Source organism: Tympanuchus pallidicinctus, unplaced genomic scaffold (genome assembly GCF_026119805.1).
Source record: "Tympanuchus pallidicinctus isolate F22 unplaced genomic scaffold, pur_lepc_1.0 scaffold5, whole genome shotgun sequence".
In the NCBI taxonomy this organism is placed as follows: domain Eukaryota; kingdom Metazoa; phylum Chordata; class Aves; order Galliformes; family Phasianidae; genus Tympanuchus; species Tympanuchus pallidicinctus.
In genome coordinates this window covers 75,229,920-75,250,487 of record NW_026294769.1, presented here as the reverse complement: position 1 = coordinate 75,250,487, position 20,568 = coordinate 75,229,920, and the positions used below count along the sequence as shown (strand labels likewise).

At 53.4% G+C, this 20,568-nt stretch overlaps 3 protein-coding genes and 1 pseudogene across 8 annotated transcripts; 3 read left to right on the top strand and 1 right to left on the bottom strand.

Moving 5' to 3' along the window:
• The first annotated feature begins 205 nt into the window (after positions 1-205).
• LOC128091634 (feather keratin 1-like) lies at positions 206-858 on the top strand (annotated as a pseudogene).
• A 6,774-nt stretch (positions 859-7,632) lies between these two features.
• Positions 7,633-12,042, top strand: GFUS (GDP-L-fucose synthase). 5 transcript variants are annotated; one of them, XM_052704954.1, is made up of 10 exons: positions 7,633-7,705; positions 8,643-8,920; positions 9,473-9,587; positions 9,744-9,872; positions 10,083-10,156; positions 10,413-10,546; positions 10,638-10,702; positions 10,846-10,912; positions 10,984-11,063; positions 11,346-12,042. In XM_052704954.1, exons 2-10 carry the CDS (start codon positions 8,769-8,771, stop codon positions 11,532-11,534), a joined length of 1,005 nt encoding a protein of 334 aa, XP_052560914.1. In that variant the 5' UTR covers positions 7,633-7,705; positions 8,643-8,768; the 3' UTR covers positions 11,535-12,042. The 5 variants fall into 5 exon arrangements, with proteins under 5 accessions (XP_052560914.1, XP_052560919.1, XP_052560917.1 ...); XM_052704959.1 differs by having other exon boundaries at positions 7,643-7,705; positions 8,759-8,920; XM_052704957.1 differs by having other exon boundaries at positions 7,643-7,705; positions 8,754-8,920.
• A 1,521-nt stretch (positions 12,043-13,563) lies between these two features.
• PYCR3 (pyrroline-5-carboxylate reductase 3) lies at positions 13,564-17,157 on the top strand. Of its 2 annotated transcripts, none has more exons than XM_052704961.1 (6): positions 13,564-13,658; positions 14,527-14,591; positions 15,343-15,522; positions 15,645-15,857; positions 15,937-16,029; positions 16,626-17,157. In XM_052704961.1, the coding sequence occupies exons 1-6, from the start codon at positions 13,577-13,579 to the stop codon at positions 16,677-16,679; spliced, it is 687 nt and encodes a 228-aa protein (XP_052560921.1). In that variant the 5' UTR covers positions 13,564-13,576; the 3' UTR covers positions 16,680-17,157. The 2 variants fall into 2 exon arrangements, with proteins under 2 accessions (XP_052560921.1, XP_052560920.1); XM_052704960.1 differs by having other exon boundaries at positions 16,416-17,157.
• A 347-nt stretch (positions 17,158-17,504) lies between these two features.
• Positions 17,505-20,312, bottom strand: TIGD5 (tigger transposable element derived 5). The gene has a single exon (XM_052704651.1). The coding sequence runs from the start codon at positions 20,310-20,312 to the stop codon at positions 18,282-18,284; it is 2,031 nt and encodes a 676-aa protein (XP_052560611.1). The 3' UTR covers positions 17,505-18,281.
• Between the last annotated feature and the right edge of the window lie 256 nt (positions 20,313-20,568).

The following is a 20,568-nucleotide window of genomic DNA, read 5'->3' as shown; positions in this document are numbered from 1 at the left end:
GCCTGATGTGCATCTCCCAGCCACCATCATGAGACACACCTTCCAAGTAAATGCAACAAAATTGTCATTTTCCCTTAAAAACTGCCGACAAGGTCAAAGGATCAAATCCACAACAAAAGGTAATGAAAAGGGAGAGCTGTGGAAGGCAAACACACCCCACCTCATGACTGGCCAGGCTCTGGCACGCAAGAGCTACTCGCTGCACAACGCTGCCATGCGCAGAGGCTCTCTCCAAGCCCTCAGGCACTCACACAGCAGCATAAAAGCCGGCCCTGGGCCTCGCTCCCTCACACCACTCTCCTGACACCTTCTCCTCTCAGCTCTTCCAGGTGAGCCTGAATCCCTTGCTGCCTTTCTTTCGCCACCCCACCTGGCCTAACTCTTCATACCTTGCTCTGCCCCCAAACTCTGCAACCCTTTCACCTCCTCTCTGTCATGCTCCCCACAACCCCAAACCAGGCCTCCCCGCTGCCTGGGAACCCAACAGCTTTGCTTCCCTCACCCCTCAATACCTTCCGCTCACCCAACACCCTCTCTTGCAGAGACCCTCCACCCACAGCCATGTCCTGCTACAACCTCTGCCGCCCCTGCGGACCCACCCCGCTGGCTAACAGCTGCAACGAGCCCTGTGTCAGGCAGTGCCAGGACTCCCAAGTCGTCATCCAGCCTCCTGCCGTCGTGGTCACCCTGCCGGGACCCATCCTCAGCTCCTTCCCCCAGAACACCGCCGTCGGATCCTCCGCATCAGCTGCCGTGGGCAGCGCCCTCGACGCCCAGGGAGTGTCCATCTCCTCCGGCGGCTTCGGCTTCGGAGGCCTGGGCTGCTTCAACGGCGGGAGAGCCCGCTACCCCTGCTAAGGGCCTGCGCCCACACCCTGACACCAAACACCTGCACCCTGCAACGCGCCTCACGCACTGACCAGGCACCTCTGGGTCACTGATGCCACATCGGCTCACCAGCTACGGCTCTTCTTTTCAGGGCATGAAACAGGGAAGCATGGAACAACATCAGACCAGGCTGCCTGGAAACATGACCGCTTAAATTTTCTTCTTTCTTTTCTCTTGAAATTTTGCTCTTTCTACTTGGTGATCACCAAGTGGATCCTTACTTTTAGTGTGTTTCCTTCAATAAAATTCTCATGCATGCCAGCATCAGATTCCTCCTCTTCACTGCTTTGCACAATGCCCTTTCCACTTCACCCACTACAAAGACATGGCTCTAGAAACCATCAGGTCTGCTACAAAAGGTTCCCAATCCCTTTTCCTCTATGAAGAAAAAGAGTATGAAAATCTTTGCTCAATTTCATAGAAATTATGTCTGTTAAGTACACTTCTTGAATTATATCGTCAATGTTCTCACAAAAGCATGTGCCATCATCTCCAAAGCAGGATACGTAGAAGGCCCAGGCCAGGCTTACACGGCTGTTTGGAGCTGGCAGCTTCTCTGGCAACAGAGACACAAACCATACTGCACAAGTGCCAAGCCATGACCTCACTGTCAACACTGCTCATTTTCGGTGCTTTGGCCACTACTTCCGCGTGCCGTGACACGAAGGTGCAACATCGCTCCTTTGGCTTCCAGCGCACTCACTTGAAAGGTGCCGCCGGTGCAACATGGGCACGTCCTCAAGAAAAGGACGCAAAAAGCAGAGCTGCTGGAAAAACAACTCATACCACATGATGCACAGCTCTACGGGATGTCAGATCAGCTTGCGTCCCAGACAAGAGTCCCTTAACACTCCGCTTAGGGGTAAACACGAGGAACTGGCCTCCAACTGCACTTGCTGCCCTCCATTAGAAGGCTCTGGGCTCAGGCCTTCAGCCAGCTGCTTTCCGTCCACCTGGCTCTCCACTTGTCCAACCCATGCTGGTTCAGCTTCTGGATGAGCACAGCATGGGAGACCAGCTTAAATCAGGCAATTACACAATCACACAACGGTGAAGGTTAGAAGAGAACTTAAGCACCATCCCTGCTGTGGATGGATGGGTCCTCCAGGATCATGCTGACCAGGGCCTGGACCAAGCAGGCCTGTTTAAACCAAATTTCTCCTCAATACTTTAAAATGTCCTATTGCAATCAGACCGTGTAAAAAGTTGGTTCCCTTCCTGCTTGTAAGCTCCCTTCAAGTACTGGAAGGCCACAGTGAGGTCTTCCCAGAGCCAACTCTTCTCCAGGCTGAACAAGCCCAACTCCATCAGCCTTTCTTCACTGCAGATGCGCTGCAGTTCTTTGATCTCCTTTGTGACCCTCCTCCAGACCCACTCCACACAGCTTCCCCAGCATTCCTGGCTGACACCCAGCAGGCCTCATACACCTAGGCACATCCCGTTGAACAGCCCTCTTTGTACTTTGCTCCATCTTCCTTAGACATTGAAGTACTGCTCACCTCAGCTGAACCAGGGCATGCCTTGCACTCCTCAGCTGTGCCCTTGACCACATGGCCTGGAGAGGCTCATGACTGCATGCCCATGCAGCAGGGATGATTCTAACTTCTCTATGGAATCTCCAAATCCGTCTTGTAACTATCAAAGCCTATGCAGTGAAATAATAGCTTCAGCCACTGGCAATAACAATGGACCTAAGCTGAAACTACACAAAAGATGCACTAACCCCATTCCCAAATAAAGCCTTAAAACCAAGATGTCAGTGCAGCACATCCAATGGTAAAGAGAGGGGCAATGCACATGGAAAGGAAATTGGGATATAGGTTGGCAGCATGAAAATATGATGCAAGGGAAGGGGTCTCATGCCAAATAGACCCAGAAAGCCCAGAGCAGCCTTGCTAGCGTGCCAGAAAATGGGGTCCCCACCACACAGTGCAGTCATAAACCATACAAATTAAGTGCTGTGCCAGACCTCATCCCTTGTTCTACACCTCTCCCATGCTTTATATGCATCTTCCAACCACCCCCATGAGACATGCTTTGTGTATAAATCCACCAGAACACTCACTCTCACTTAAAAACTGCCGACAGGGTCACAGGATCAAATCTACCAAGTAAGGAAATGATAAGGGAGTGTAGTGAGAAGGCAAACATGCCCCACCTCATGACAGACCAGGCTCTGGCACACAACAGCGGCTCACTGCACAGTGCTGCCATGCGCAGGGGCTCTCTCCAAGCCCTCAGGCACTCACACAGCAGCATAAAAGCCGTCCTTGTGCCTCTCTCCCTCAGACCTTTATCCTGACAACTTCTCCTCTGCAAACCTCCAGGTGAGCCTGCACCCCATTCCCTTGCATCCCCTGCCCCTGAGCTCACATCTACATGTCTCACATGGAATCAGCAGCTCCTTAACCACAGTTCTTCATTCATGATAGCAAAATGCAGGCGGGGCTTGAGACAAGATCTTCTGCATTTTTTTCTGCATCCCTCTCTTTCTGTGGAAGGAGGCTGATGGTCACACCACATACTCTTAAGTCCCTGCCCGTTTCTCTTGGCACTCACTCCTTCTCATTTGTGCTCCTCAGTAAATTTCTAAGGCTTGCCAGCCTCAGATGCCTTCTTTTCTCTGCACAGTGATTTCCCACTTCACCTACTACTAAAATACGGTTCTAGAAGCCATCAGGGTGGGTCAAAAGGACCTCAGAACCTCCCCACACTGGGATGTTAGCAACTAGAACTCAGGTGCTCACTGGCTGGAATTTCAGCACATCACCCAGTACTAACCACCAAGCAGGAACTAATGATTCCTTCATCATCCATTCCAAAGACCCCAAGTCAAAGAATCACTAAAGATCGCCAAGTCCAACCCGAACCCATCCCCCCCATACTATGCCCATTGACCACATCCCTCAGAGCTACATCTCCTCAGTTCTTGAGCACATCTGGGGATGGTGATACCACCACCTCCCTCGGCAGCCTGTTCCAATGCCTAACCACTCCTTCAGAGAAGAAATTCCTCCTCATATCCAGCCCGAACCTCCTCTGGCACAATTTAAGGCCATTACCTCTCATCCTATTGTTCTTACCTTGGAGAAGAGGCTGACCCTCCACCTCACCTCAGCCTTCTTTCAGGTAGTTGTAGAGAGTGATGAGGTTTCCCCTCAGCTTCCTTTTCTCCAGACTGAGCAGCTCCAGTTCTCTCTATCACTCCCTTTTAGAGTCGTGCTCCAAACCCTTCACAGCTTCATTGCACTTCTCTGGACACAACCCAAGGCCTCAATGTCTTTCTTGTAACGAGGGGGCCCAAAATTAAATGCAGTACTCAAAGTGCAGCCTCACCAGTGCCAAGCGCTGGGGGATGTTCACCTCCCTGCTATTGCAGCTACAGAGATGAGGGCATTTTCCCTGTGCCACCCTCCCACGCTGGGACTGCAAATACAGATACCTGGGTAGCAAGCACACCTCCCAACTTGGCCATCATCGATGCTGCTCACCTTTTCCTCTCTATTTTAATTTTATTTATTTATTTTGCTTTCTATAATTCCTGCTGCGCAGGTTGGCTCCTGCAAAACAGGTGAGCTGAGGAGTGAGACTTGCAGTCTCCAGGGGAATTGGCAGAACTGAAATATTCATCAAAAGCAAATTAATAGAACCAGAGTCCAGATCTCAGTTGCACAGCTGCAGTCGGCCTGGTTTCAAAGACGAAACTTTTACCTGGGAACAAAGCCCTTTCCTAGAATCAAAACCAAGCATCACCTGCCTTGGAGCCAATCAAGGGGAGCTGGGATGGGCTCAGATTTGTTCAACCTTTTCATCCAGTGATTTAGTTCAAACAGCTCTGAAGATGGGCTTCATTATCCTGGAGGGATTTCAGCTTGTTTTATAGTAAACTCTAATCAATGTGAGAAAAAAAAATAAATAAATCACGTAATACCTGCTTTTGTGAGAAAGAGTTGCTCACCTTTGGAGTTCAGCCAACTCAGCGTCAGCCCCTGGACTGGAACAGTGCAGACCTCACCTCCCTGCAGCACTGCGACGTGTCTGAGCAGCTGGGCCCTCCAGGATGTCAGAGGATGATTGAGCCTCAACTTGCTGCAGAGCCTCTTGTTTTGGGTACACTCAGCTCAGACAGGTTCACAGAGCACTCGAGAAGAGCTCAAAGCCACACTGTCTTTCACCACCCAGACCGCCATTGCTCCTGGAAGCATGGATGGACCTGCACATGCTTCTCTTGTATCCATTCTCTACCAGAAACCCCATGGAATCCAGAGACCATGTCACCTTGACTGTCCTCTTGTCCAACCTGTCTGCCTTCTTCATGCCTCATCCTTAGGAGATCCCACACCAGGCACACAGCAGGAGGGACCTGCTGGAGGAGGTCCACCTTCACCTTCCCAAGCTACAGGTTGGGGTGTGGCTGGCCTCACACCCAATGTCTGATCTCATTGTGGCTCTCAGCCACCCCAAAATTCCGTAACTGTCACAAAGCTGTCATTGTGACTATATGTGACCGTGGTGGGCAAGCATGGTCTTTTCCTCACCTCTCTCCTTCAAGAGGACTGAAGGACCAAACACGAAGTGATGATGACGATGACACTGCACAACAAAATCTCCCAATCCACGAGTTTGCAAGTTTATTCCTTTCTCAACCCAAGTCCAGAAATTTTCCATTTGAATTGCTACTGGTTCCTATTTCCCACGCAGAGAATCCTCCCATTTCTAGGAAAAGCCGTGACTGTCGTCCTTGACTCATCATTTTGTGCACTTTCACGCTGGTTCCTTGAATCAGCATTGCAAGTTGGTTTCCATTCCATTCTGGGTCAGGATGCATTAGGACTGCTTGTACACCCATTCCCAGGAGGAAAGAGCAGGGTTGGAGATGACCAGACAGCTGGAGAGAAATAGGTTACCCACAAGGAAGCCTCCTTACAGAGACGACACAGAGGTTCTCTAGCTATGACAAAGCCTGATTGCAAGGTCTTCTGCTTTATGCAATGCAGGAGATATCTCAGCATAAGAATCATCTCCGTCCTTTCATCCTTAGCTTGACAGATCTTGCTTGATTATGTAAAAAGCCAAATTTTCAGAGCCACAAGTCTGCCCCATCCTGTGTGGTCACTGCACGTTTACAACTCTCCCTGTGATTTTCCTTCATGCCCCAACATTACCTGGGTAATTGGCTCCATAATTAGCATCTTTAAACCCAGCACCACAGTTATTCAGGACGGCGGCGTGATTTGGGCTCTGGCTTCAGCTGAGTGTGGCAATTTCTCGGCAGAAACATGAGTTATCCAAGATTACGCTTCCAAGTTCCCAGCAGAAAGCTGTTCTCCTCCCACTGGCACCTGGAAAGTTCTCCTTAGCCTTTCTGCATTTCCCTGACTTGGCTAATTTGACTGCGGCTGCAATTCATCCCCATAGCTTGGGCTGGGGCAGGTGGAGGGGACATGCAGGAAATGCCGAAATAAGCTGTTTTCTTGGCGTCTGGTGGAGGATGAAAGATGGAATGATGTCTGCGGGGCAAACAAAGGATTTTCTCGTATGGAGATGCAGCTTCAACCCTCTGCATCTCATTGTAGATTCCACATATGAAATTAATGCTTCCCGTGTCCTGGGAAGATAGCACAAGGGGAGGTTCGAGTTGGATATTAGGGCAAATTTCATCTTTGAAAGAGTGATCAGGCATTGGAACGGGCTGCCCAGGGAGGTGATGGAGTCGCCATCCCTGGAAGTGTTCACAAAACATGGAGGTGTGGCACTTGGGGACACGGGTGGTGAGAGCGGTGTGGATGGGCTGGGGTTGGACTCGGTGTTCTTGGAGATCTTTCCCCAAAAATGGCCATCCATGGAGGGTCCAACCCACAGGTTCATGCCGTGGAGTGTGCATGCAGCCCTGGTTGTGGGGACACGTGTAGATGTGGCACTTTGGGATACGGTTTGGTGGGGATGGGTTGGGGTTGGGCTTGGTGACCTTGGAGATCTTTTCCAACCTGTGATTCTATGACTCTTAAGACATGCTGGGACTCACCCAGCTGGGGAAGGTGACAGATGTGACATGGCTGGTCACGTGACAACCAGCACGAGGTTGCATCCTTTGATGTGCTGGGGAAAAGCAGCTCTCGGGAAGGGGTTAAACTGGTTTTCCTCAGTATTTCCAACAAGAAAAGGGCATGTTCCTCTTGCAGGTCTCAGCCACTAGAAAGTTAGAGGGAGAAAAGAACTGAAAAGCCATGAGATCTTATTACTCCTCCACAATGAGTCTACATCTCCTTGGGAGGAGATCTCTTGCTGGGTCTCCCTTAGTCCCATTTTTCAGCATTTTAATTAATTGAGTGCGGTGCCTTTACTGAGCAGAAATCCCACTGGAGGAGCCAGCTGGAGGGGCTCTGAAAGCTCCTCCCCACCCATCAGAAAGCTCTGATCGCTTATAATCTCCTCTGTAACTGTGTTAAAGGTGGTGAAGTCTTTGCTCATTGAATTCCCTCTTGCAAAGCTGGGGGAGGGAAGGGGATGGAGCCTGAGTTCCCCTTCCCCTGCAGCAAGATGGGAACTCGGGGTGCACGTCTGGCCGTGCGTGCACGGGGGTGTTTGCAGCCAGCTGCCATGCACTTGTGCATGTGTGTGCATGCATGTACGTGTGTTTGCAGCCGGCTGCAAAAGCACACGTGGACGTTCGGTGCAGGACTGCATTTCCCGAGGATCAGAGCGGCGGCGGTGACGATGAGGGGAAGGAGGAGGGGGAAGAAGGAGGGGGGGGGGGAACCCGCAGGAAGCGCGGCTGCAGCGGAGCCCGAGCCCGAACCCGAACCCGAACCGAAAGGTGCGGACAGAGGGAGACCGCATATTCGGGGGGGAACCGACATGGGGTGGAGATACAGGGGTGAGGTGGGAGCCCTCATGGGGAGGGGGGGGAGGAGGGGGGCACAAATGGGGTAACCCCTTTCAAAGCGTGATTTGATTGGAAGCAAAGAGCATCCCCCCCCCCCATCCTACATGGAGGTAGGTTGCATCCTTTGATGTCACCCGCGGAGGTGACAGAGGGGTGAGGGCACCCCAAGATGAGGCTGGGAGAGGAGGGAGGGGAAAAACCCCATTGTGGAGCTATCTTCCAGGGCTGCCCTAAGGTGGGAGCCTCTGACAAGGAATAGGGGAGCTGCTGGGGTCTCTGCAAGCATTTGGAGACTGGGGGGTGAAGGGGGGAAAGGGCAGCAATAGGATTGGGGATAGAGAAGGATGTGGGGGTACCAACATGGGATTGGAGGTGTGCAGCTCTGGGATTGGGGTTGCAGGGGGATGTGGGGTGTTGACATAGGATTTGGGGTGTTCAACTCTAGGATTTGGGTAGCGGAGGACAGCCATGGGGGGGGGGGGGGGAGGACTGACATGAGATTTGGGGTGTGCAGCTGTGGGATGGGGGTGCACAGGGAGGTGTGAGGGTGCTGACACAGGATTTGGGGTGCGTGGAGGGGTTGCAGCTCTGGGACTGGCATTCATAAGGGGATGTGGAGGTGCTGACATGGGCTTGGGGTTCAGAGGGCTGTACGGGGAGGGTACAAGCCCCTGTTTTGGGGTGCAGGGGGATGGACGTGTGCTCCGCAGCCATTTCCGGGAGGCTGTGCCTTGCCGTAGCCACGTGGCAGCAGGAGACAGGTTTCATTAATTAGCAACTGCAGATGAGGAGAGTTTTACTGCCCCGGGAGCATCGCTGGCAGACACATCTCTTTCCTTTTTCCTTTTCTTTGCTTTTGCAGACACAGCTTCAGTCCTGAAAACATAATCCCAAATTAGTTTGGTTCTCCTCCCGAGGTTGGGGGTCCCTATGGGTGCCCCCCAAGGTGGTATTGCCTTATTCCCCCCTCTCCCATCAGCACAGGGCTTTGGCCATGACGGAGGCTGTGGGAGCAAAGCCTAAACGCATCCTGGTGACGGGGGGCACCGGTTTGGTGGGCAGAGCCATCCAGGAGGTGGTGGCCAATGGTGAGGGGCAGACGGATGAGGAGTGGGTCTTCGTGTCCTCCAGAGATGCCGACTTGACGTGAGTCCAACCCCAGCAATCCATTCCTTTTGCCCCCACGACACACTAATAGAATGGGTTGGAGACTCTAAAGACCATAGAATCCTAGAATGGCTTGGGTTGGAAGGATTGTTAAAGATCATTAAGCCATAGAATAGTTGTGTTAGATGGGATATTAAATATCTTAGAATCATAGGATGGTTCTGGGTCTCTGGAGGTCTTCAAGAAAAGGATAGATGTGGCACTTGGGGACATACTTTGGAGGGTCTGGTGGGGTGGGAAGACGATTGGACTTGATAACCTTGGAGGTCTTTACCAACTTGAATGATTCTATGGCTTGGGTTGGAAGGGCTCTTAAAATCATAGTATCATAGGATGGCAGGGTTGGGAGGGTCCTTAAGCATCACAGAAGCATAGACTGATTGGGTTAGAAGGAGCCTTAAAGACCACAGAGACACAGAATGGCATATTTTATATGTGGCCCCCAAGGCGATTCCTCTTCACTCAGTGCAATCCAAGCAAACCAAAAGTGTGGACACTGATGCAGTAAACCCCATGACTTCCTCCCTCTAGGAGTGCTGTGGAGACCAAAGCTCTCTTTGAGAAACATAAACCCACCCATGTCATCCACCTGGCTGCTATGGTTGGGGGCCTCTTCAAAAACATCCGTTGCAACCTGGATTTTTGGGTGAGCGCCTGGGCAAGTGGGTCCTGCAGAACCTTGCCCTCTCTGAGCTTACTCTGGTTTCTGCAGTCATGAATGAGTTATCACCATGGGGTGCAGGGCTTGGTGGCTCCACCACCCTTTTGTGGGTGACACTGACAGATGTCTCTGTGTCCCCAGAGGAGGAACATCCACATCAATGACAATGTCCTGCATTCTGCATATGAGTGCGGGGTGCAGAAGGTGGTGTCCTGCCTCTCCACGTGCATCTTCCCAGACAAGACGACATATCCCATTGATGAGACCATGGTGAGCATCTCTGTTCCCATTTGCAGGGACACAGCTGGGTCCCAGTGTGGCCAATCTGATTCTATCCTTTATCCAAACTATCCGTGGGCAAAGCATAACCTTGAACCTCCCCGAGATGTTCAAACCACACCACCTCCTCATGTCCAAAATCTTGCATCGACTTACGCTGCGTGGTCTGTGCTGGATTCACATTGTGTCTCTTGTTCCCAGATCCACAACGGGCCACCACACAGCTCCAATTTTGGCTACTCCTATGCCAAGAGGATGATCGATGTCCAGAACAGGTGTGAGGGCCATGGGAGAACCATCCTGGTTTAAGAGGGCTGTGAGCATCTTGGAACTACTGGGGCAAAGGGAAACTCCAGGGCTGACAGCACCTAAATGGGGATGGGGAGATTCCCAGCCTTGGCAACCAAGAGATGCCATACCAAGTTAGGGACTGTCTGTGGGTTGTTTTGTGCTGGACAGGGGGTGACCCCACAACTCAGAGAATCATAGTTTGAGTGGGAAGGGACTCACCCAGCCCATGCTGTCACCCAGGGGTTACTTTGAGCAGCACGGCTGCCGTTTCACCGCCGTCATCCCCACCAACGTCTTTGGGCCACATGACAACTTCAACATTGAGGATGGCCACGTGCTACCAGGGCTCATCCATAAGGTGTACCTGGCCAAACGTGAGTGTGATAGATAAGGCATATTATGGTTTGGGGTTTTTTTTCTTTCTGGTAGGGTTGCTCATGAATGCTCTCTCCATTTCCCCCATAGAGAATGGCTCTGCTCTGACTGTATGGGGCACAGGCAAGCCCCGAAGACAGTTTATCTACTCTTTGGTATGTGTGGCCTTGGGGAGCACTTGGGGGGGTGACATGAGGGGCTGGGGGACATCAGCGCAGGCTGAGCCCTCCTGGGTTGTCCTGGGCAGCACTGATCCTCAGGGCCTGGGGTCCTCTAAGAGCCATCTGCTCCTCTGTAGGATCTGGCCCGGCTCTTCGTTTGGGTTCTACGGGAATACGAGGAGGTGGAGCCCATCATTTTGTCAGGTAAGGACAAAATTCCAAGAGGAAGAGGGAAAGGGGGAAACAATGGCCTCAGCTCATCACCATCTCCACAGTGGGAGAAGAAGATGAAGTCTCCATCAGAGAGGCTGCAGAGGCAATCGTGGAGGCCATGGACTTCAGGGGAGAGCTTGTCGTATCCTTTAGTGTAGAAGAGATTGGAAAAGACCTCCAAGATCATCAAGTCCAATCATTAACCCATCTCCACCATGCTCACTCATAGAATCATTAAGGTTGAAAAAGACCTCTGAGATCATCGAGTCCAAACGTCAACCCATGTTTGACCGAGCTTTCCTAATATCCAACCCGAATCCAGAGGTTGTTACCTCTCATCCTATTGCCAGGCTGTGGGGCAGAATACAGCCTCACCACCTCAGCCTCCCTGCTTTCCCATTTCCCTTAATCCCTGCCACCCCAGTTCGACACAACCAAGGCCGATGGGCAGTTCAAGAAGACAGCCAGCAATGCCAAGCTCAGGCATTACCTCCCCAATTTCCAGTTCACACCCTTCAGACAAGGTGAGAAGGGGGCACACCAGTGCATCGCTGTCCCCCTGTTCTCCCCATCTCAAACCTTTCTAATAGCATCTCTCTGTTCCCAGCTGTGAAGGAGACTTGCACCTGGTTCAGCACCAACTACGCCAGTGCTAGGAAGTGATGGAGCGGTGCCCACGCGTCCTCTTTAACTCAGGGTTGTCCTTTGCTGGGGCAGAGGATGGGGTGTGGGGGCTGACAGCGATATTTCCAAAGCAAATGGGTGCCAGGATCCTGGGTACGCTTGAGGGTGTGCAAGGAGAGGGGGAAAATATAATGAAAAATCATCAAGTAGCATCTTATGTAGAAGAGACCCTGCTCAGGTAACACTCCTTTCCTACCTGCTGTAGGGTGCAGACCCCACCGAGGGCTTTGGGAGGCAGATTGGGGGACCCAAAGGTGCTGCTGTTCCCAGAGAGATCCCAAATGGGGCAGGAGCAACAGACACTATGGTTGAATTGATCACAATCATCCCTGGGGCATGGGCTGGCAGCTCTTATAATGGACTACACTACTAATTATGCATAATTAGGTTGTAATAAAGAAGCTGATTGAGGCTGCTGCTGCAGCACAGGAATCACAGATGACTGTTTGGTGTTGCTTTCGGTGCATGGGGAAACGCAGCTGCGTGGGGACTGTCCCATAACCTCCAGCAAAGCATCTCTTAGAGGGACCAAAACCACTGCCTGGTCCTGGTGGGCCCCTGCCTTGGGGACAGCAAGGACCTATGGAGTAGACAACCATCATCACTGCAGTCTGAAATTGTCACCAGCCATTCGAGTCCTCCTCCTATGGAGGAGATATCCATTCTGACCCCAAGATGCCCCCAACTATTAGAGTGGCTGTTCCCAAACTGTCAGGTCACTGGTGGTGCTCATTGGGTGACACCAACCCCAGTATTTCCCTGGAAAAGGGATGTCCCATGTTGTCCATCACTATCCAAGAACTGGTTTGGGTTCCCAGCATTGCCCAGCTCCTACACCTGGTTCCAGCATCACCTGGTTGGGTGAAAAAGGGGTTTGGCAGAGCACAGAAGTGTACCCCTCCACCCAGAAGTCCTTTCTGGGCATATGCTCCAGGACCTCTCCCAATGGCCCAATGGACCATCACAGAGACAACACCTATTCCTAGAAGAAGACCTACAGTTCTATGACCTGGCCCTAAAAGGGGAACCCAGACAGTTCCAGGGAGCAGGACCCACCCAACACCTACCCCCGGCTCAAGCTTACCCCATGCAGACTCCTGATAGCCACTTTGCCCAGCTGCCTTGTCCCCAGGCTTTGTTCTCCCAAGAGCATCAGGAACTGGTGACATCCATCCTGCTAAGCAAAGCTCCCCTACCATCACTGGGACTGCTCCAGGTATGAAGGCAATGCAAAATGGCGTGGGTGCTGATGTGTTCTACCTATGTAGACAATGGGGACACCCTGGGGTAGCACAGATACCCCAACATGGCATGAGGACATGCTGGGGTTGGATGGGGACACCTTGGGGTTTCTGACCTCCATTCTACAGCCACCCTATGATCATCTCTCCCAAGTCACCCCACTTCCAACCCACCATTCCCAACCCACCTCACACCTCTCTGGGGTGAAGGCGAGATGCCACAATGCCAAATTCAAGGGGACATTTAGCAGACCTCTCCTAGTAAGAGGACAGACATTCTCCACTATCAGCCCAACCCCCTCATCCCCATAGGATTCCAGGCTATAGGGTTGCGTGGACTTGCAGGGGGTGCCCTATAGGAAGAAAAAAAGAGTAAAGGACTCCCAAAAAGGTTGAGAAGCCCCCAACGCAAATTCAAGAGTACCTCACACCCTCTCCCCCAAAAAGAATTAAAGAAATAAATTCCAGAATACGAAAGCTTTATAGATACCCTCTCCAGCACGTCCCCAAAATGGGAGGGGGCCCCTATGTCCCACCCCCGCCCCACGTGCTTCCCGCAGCGCTCCCACCCCGGACGCTGTCTCCAAACCACGTGGAATCACCCGGAAGTTGCGTAGCCACATTGGTCACGCCCCCCTTGACATCACGCCCTCCAATCGCCGCGCGGGGGTGTGCCTCGTCTGACCAATGGGAGTGGCGGGGAGGAGCGAGGGGGGCGTGGCGCGGGGCGATGGAAGCGGAGGAGCTGCGCGTGGGGTTCGTGGGCGCCGGGAGGATGGCGGGGGGCCTCGGCCGGGGGCTGCTGCGGGCAGGTATGGGGGGGACAGAGCCTTGGATTGGAGCCTTGGAGCCAGAGACACGAGATTTTCCCCAGGTTTGGTGTCCTGCCCTACAGAGAGGTGTGGGACGGCGCTGTGCACCACCTTATGTGTCCCTGCCCCCATGGAGCAGTGTGGGGACACGGGGGACAAAGCTGCCCCCTTTGAGATGTCGCTGTCCCATAGAGCAGAGTGGAGACACCTATGTCTAACCCCGACTTCGGTGACTCTTTCCTATAGATCAGTGCAGGGATATGAAGACAAGGCTGTCTCCTCTGTCCCATAGATCAATGCAAGGACATGGGAACAGACCTTTCCCCTTTGGGATGTCCTGTCCTTGTCCCATAGCACAGCATGGGGATATGGGGACAGTTGTGTCCAGTACCACCTCTGGTGTCCTTCTCTTATAGATCAGTGCTGGGACTTGAGAACAGGGCTGTCCCCTTTGGGATGTCCCTGTTCAATAGAGGAGGGTGAGGACACGGGAATAATCCAAGTTAAGTTGGATGTGGAGATGAGGACACTCGTGTTAAACGCTGGTGTTTCTCCCCTATAGAACAGTGTGAGGGCATGGGAAAAGGTTTTTCCTTTCTTGGATGTCCCATAGAGCATTTTGGGGACGTGGTTGACAACCCTCCCTATATTGCTAACGTAACAGATGCCCCCAACATGTAGGATCACTTCCATTGTCACCATATGGTGTCACAACGATGCCCCCCCAGCTGTCCCCATGGCATGTCCCAATCTCTATTGCTCCATGTCCCTTTTGTTAATGGGGGTGGGGACAATGCTTTATCCCGTTGGTTTTGTGGCTTCCTGTGGGCCACCCCATCCACTCATCCATGTCCCTTATGTCCCCAAGGGAAGGTCCCTGCCGGCAACATCGTTGTCAGCGCTCCCTCGGACCGCAATCTGGCAGAGTGGCGGGTGAGTGGCATGGGGACAGAGTGACAACCCCAATGGGAGGTGGCATTTGGGGTCACCTTTGGTAAAGCTCTGCAGGGCTCTGATGGACATTAGGGTGGAAGGTCCCAAAGTGTCCCCTGGAAGGGAACACTGGGTTGGGATAATCAGGACAATGAGGTTGGGACAGTGGGGTTGTGATATTACATTGGGTCATGGGGTGGGGATAGTGGGGACAGGACACTGGGGTTGAGACATGAGATTAGGACACTGGGTTGGGATACAGCATTGGAACACTGGGGCTGGAACATGGGGCTAGAAAATGGGATTGGGACGTGGGATTGAGACATTGGGTTGGGGTTGGGACACAGCATCAGGATGTGGGGTCGGGATGACAGATCGGGACACAAGGCTGGAACGTGGGGTTGGGACTGGGTTTAGGACAGGGTTGAGACAGTGGGGTTGGGACACAGGGTAGGGACATGGGGTTGGGACATGGGATAGGAAATAAGGGTTGTGATGTTGGACTGGGAGGGGTTGTGGTGTTGGTTTGGGACATGGGGTTGGGATATTGGGTTGGGACCTAGGGTTGGGACATGGGGTCAGGATGAGAGGTTGGGGCATGGGGTTGGAATGTGGATTTGAGATACTGAGTTGGGACATTGGGGTTGGAATGCAAGGTTGAGACATGAGGTTGGAATCTGGGACTGGGACGTGATGTTGTGATACGGGGCTGTGACATGGCATTGTGACCCTGTCCCCTACCCTTGTGCAGGAGTGGGGCTGTCGCACCACACACTGCAACTTGGAGGTACTTCAGGAGAGCACAGTGGTGTTCTTGGCCACCAAGCCCCACGTGCTGCCCACAGTGCTGCAGGAGCTGCGTCCTGCTGTCACCTCCCAGCACCTCCTCATCTCGCTGGCAGCTGGTGTCAGCCTGCAGAAGCTGCAGCGGGTGGGTGCTCTCCTTTTCCTCTTGTTCCTCCTTCTCCCTCCTGCTCTTCTTCCTCCTTCTCTGCTTCCCAATCCCCCACCCCAAATGACCCCCATTACCCTCACTGACTCTCTTCCCCCCAGCTGCTCCCCACGGGGACGAAGGTGCTGCGCCTGATGCCCAACCTGCCTTGCGTGCTGCAGGTGGGAGCTGCTGTGTTCTCCCGTGGCTGTGGGGTTGGGGATGGGGATGCAGCACTGCTGCAGTCCCTGCTGTCCCCATGTGGGCTGTGTGAGGAGGTCCCTGAGTCCTACATCAACATCCACACTGGGCTCAGTGGCAGTGGCGTTGCCTATGTAAGTATCATTCACTATACTGGGTTGCTCAGCTTTTTTTTTGGGATCCCCTGGTCTCCCCACTGCTTTTCCCCTGCAGGTGTACCTGTTTGCTGAAGCCATGGCCGAGGGAGCTGTGAAGATGGGGATGCCAGGGGGCCTGGCCAGTAGGATTGCAGCCCAGACGCTGCTGGTGAGCAGTTATGGGAATGTGGGGACAACCCTATCCCCAGCCTTGGGTGCCCCTTTCTTATAGATCAGTACAGGGACATCCCTGACTCCATTTCTTGGGGTCCCTGTCCCATAAAGCAGCATGGGGACATGGGGATCCCCTTGTCCAACCCCAACTCTGGTGTCCCTCCCCTATAGAGCAGTGTGGGGACGTGGGGAGAGGGTTGTCCCCTTTAGGTGACCATGTGCCACAGAGCACCATGGGGACATTGCTGCCCCTTCCTTGGGGTCCTTTTCCCATAGATCAGTGTGAGGATATAGTGATCCTGCATCCAGTGATGAGACGATGCTGTGATCCCTGAGCAAAAAGGGGTTTTGAGGGAACCTCTTGACCCCATACATCCCCAGGGAGCAGCGAAGATGCTGCTGGAGACAGGTGAGCACCCAGCAAAGCTGCGTGGGGACGTCTGCACACCTGGTGGGACCACCATCCATGGGTTGTACCAACTGGAGAAGGGAGCATTGAGGGCCACCGTCATGAATGCAGTGCAAGCAGCCACTGAGCGGGCGAGCAAAATGGGGGAGGATTAACAGACATCCCATCTCATCCTGTGGTAGTGGGGACCACAGCTCTTGGTGCCACCAAACCAAACCATGGTGCCACCAAAGTGAAGGCTGTTGGTCCCAGATGAAAACATGGTGCTACCAAACTGAAGCATGGTGACCCCAAACTGAAGCAACCAAACCGAAGCCTGGTGACTCTAGACTGAAGCATTGATGACAGTAAACCAAAGCACAGTGATCCCAAAGTGGAGGTTGGTGACCCCAGACTCAAGCATGGTGACACCAAACTGAAGAATGGTGATACCAAACCAAATCATGTTGACCAGCAAATGGAAGCCTGGTGACACCAGATTGAAGAACGGTGCCACCAAATCAAATCATGTTGGCCAGCAAACTGAAGCCTGGTGACATCAGACTCAAGTATGATGATCCCAAACTGAAGCCACCAGACCAAAACTTGGTGACCCCAAACCAAACCCCTGAAGGGTCCTTGAGCCTTTTGGGAGATCCTGGGTGGAGGTGGGAGATGCTGAAGTGTGTGGTCACCATGGAGTGGGACCCAATAAAGGTGGGCAGTGCGGTGGTAGGTTTGGCTTTTTTTCTGGTTCCTTTTGTCCTCTGTGCTCAGTGGGATGTGTCTGTGTGGAGGTGACAGCAGTGGGGTTGGAGTCACCACGGTGGGTGGAATGGAGGTCACAGCATCACAGAGTGGTTGAGGTTGAAGGGGCCTCTGGGTCCATCTGGTATGGCACCACGACAGGGATGGGGACATAATCTTGGAGTGAATAGTTGGGATGAGCCATAGAACCATGGAATATGGAAGAGACCCACAAAGATCATGGAGTCCAATCTCTGGTTCCACACAGGACCACCCCAAACCCAAACCCTACAGTTGCAGTGACTCTGAGGGATCATTTACAAAAGACAACCTCAGAGCAGGAATAAAAATCCATTTAATCTTCATAAACTCTGAAGTTAGGAGACAAAGACAACAAATAAAAACACCCACCCCACAAGTTAGCTCTAGTGACTTTTTTTCCCCTTTCTTACAATAATTAGGCTCAGATTTTAACAAAATCAGGTTGAGAAAAGAGCTGTTTAATTAATATCTCCCTGTTCTGGCAGGAAAACATTTTGGCAGTGGAAGAGTACCAACAACCCTTTTAGGAAAGCACCCCAGGAAATGGAAATGCAGCAATTTGTCCCACTGTCCCAGTGTGACACCATGTCCTTGCAGGGTTGGCAGAGGGTACCCATCCCATCACCCAGAGACCACCCTGGGATTACAAAAGAGCACCTCCTACATATATTTAGGGTGAGGAACGCAAGGTATGGAGGGTGTCTCACACAAAAAAAACAATCCCATGAGCCCTAAATTGCTGAGTCCCCATTGACTGCGACCTCCATTGACAACCCCATAGGACAAACGGGGTGTCCTCGACCCCATTGATGTCCCAAGCCCCCATGGGATAATCAGTATGTGTCCCTAGTCCCATGGGTGTCCCAAGCTTCATGGGGATCCCCAGCCCCATGGGACAGTTAGGATGTCCCCAGCCCCAGTGGTGTTACCAGCCCCAATGGGGCATCCCCAACTCAACGAGTGTCTCAAGATCCATAGGTGTTCCCAGCCCCATAGGTGTCCCAAGAGCCACATAGGCATCCCAAGGATGCAAGGTGCTCAGTAGCCAGTGGGTGATCGACCACCTTGCCCTAAGGATCGGGGCTGCTGCCATGGTGCAGCCTCTGGGCCATGCTGATGAGGGAGCGGAGCTGCACCAGTTTCAGTGGTCCCACTCTACGGGGATCCTGGCCCTCCAACCAACGCAAGGCTGTCTCCAGACCTCTGATGGCTTCGTGGGCCGTGGGCATCAAAGGGGATCCCTCTCCTCCAGCCCCATTACCCCCTCCACCAGCTCTTTCCTTTTCCTCCTTGCATCCTCCCGGGTCTTCCTCCATGGCATCCTCATCCTCATCATCCTCCCCTGTCCCTGGGGCCATATCGTCCAAGTGCAGCCAGTTGGCCACCTCCTCAGGAGCCAAACGTTTGTAGGCCAATGCGGCCAGCTGGGTCAAATCACTGAAAACTTTGCCATCTCCATTGCCTTCTTCTACGGTTGTGCAATCTCCTCCTCTTCCTCCTCGCTCTTCTTCCCCAGGCTGGGGCTCGAAGGCCGCACGCAGTCCCAACAACCAACATTTCTCAATGGCATTGGGAGGGATGAGGTCCCAAGAGAGGCCAGCCAAATAGAGCATGTCCTTGAGGAGGAAGGAACGTGCAAAATCCACAGGGCCACCAGCGCTGATGGCCAAGCGCAGCAGTTCCCGCTTGTAGAGCTGCTTGAAGGCTGACACCACCCCTTGTTCCAATGGGGCTGGGATTCGGCTGCCTCCTCCAGTGGAACTGCTCCCAGTTGGGCTTTTGGAGAGGAAAAGAGCACGGATGGAGCCATCAGGGGTCTGAAGCTGGGGGAGATCCTCATGACGACCCGCAGATGATGGTGGGGACGTGAGAAGCAGCACAGCCTTCTGCTGGAGGCAGCTCCGACGTAGGTAGCGTTTGACACATGGCACAAAATCCTCAAAAAACCAAACCCGGAGAAGGGCCAGCCCCAACCTGGCTTCGGGGCTGTAGCGATACCCAGCAGGGAATTTCTCCTGGTTGTGATGACAGAGGCTGGGGGGATCACGAAGACCTCCAACCACCAACGGCTTCAGTTTGTGGGTACCAGTCAAGTTGGCAGCCAAGAGCACAGTGACGCGTTGGCGAGGAGCCGTTAGCCCAGGGAGCAGCTTCCAGTAGAGCCCAGTGATGTTGGCGTTGTAGATCTGCTCATCACCATAACCTCCAGTGTCGGAACCCGGTGCTGGTGGAAGGTTGGGATGGGCAATGGAAGCGCGTTCAGGTTCAGCATGTAGAGCTCCTTCACCGTAGATACGTTGACTGGAGATGCCGTGACGCTTCTGCCAACGCCAGAACCAACCATGACTTGCCTTGAAGGTACACTCAGGGCCGTAGATCTGACGGGCAAAGGCTTCTGCTTGTGCTTGGATGAGAGGCCCAGAAAGTGGCACACCGTGCTGCCGGAGTGCAAGAAACCACGCATATACAGCACGGTCTATCTCCTCTTCGTTGGCCAACCGCATCTTCTTGCGTTGGGTGCCCACCTCTCCACCCAACTGCTCTAGGAACCAACGCAGCTTGGCTTCATCCTTCAGCCAACCCCGTAGGGTTCCCCCTGGCACCCCAAAAGCACGGCACACCGAAGCTTGCCGTTCTCCTTTCTTTACCCGCTCAATGGCGTGCAGCTTGTCCTTGATGGAGTATGCTCGGCGGAACGCCATCTTCATTGACACGCCAACACCGCCACCATTGGAGATGCCACCACCACTGGAGGAGCAGCCACAGCCACTACTGCCATTGGAGGTGCCACCACCATCGGAAATGCCACCAGCGTTGGAGGTGCCATTGCCATTGGAGGAGCCACCACTGCTACCATTGGAGGTGCCACTGCCATTGGAGGAGCCGCCACCGCTACCATTGGAGGTGCCACCACTATTGGAGGTGCCTCTGCCATTGGAAGTGCCACCACCATTAGAAGTGCCACCACCACCACCACCACCACCATTGGAGGTGCCTTTGCCATTGGAAGTGCCACCACCATTGGAGCTGCCACCGCCGCCACCGCCACCACCACCACCACCACCACCGCCGCCACCACCACCCTGCCGCCCTCCCGCCATGCCAGCCGCTCCCCCACCCACCTCCTCTTCCTCCCCAGCCATGGAGCAGCCATGCGGTGCGGGTATTACTATTATTTTGTTATTTGGGGGTGGGTTTTTTTTTTTAGCGGTGCGCGTTATAAGCGGGGCGGGGCGGGGCGGGGCGGAGCCGCCCTTTGTCTCCGCTCCGACCCCCGGAGGCGGCAGGGAAGGGCGGGGCGACAAGTACAGCGCATGCGCGCACCCCTCTCCCCGCCTTTAGACCGCTCCGCTCTCC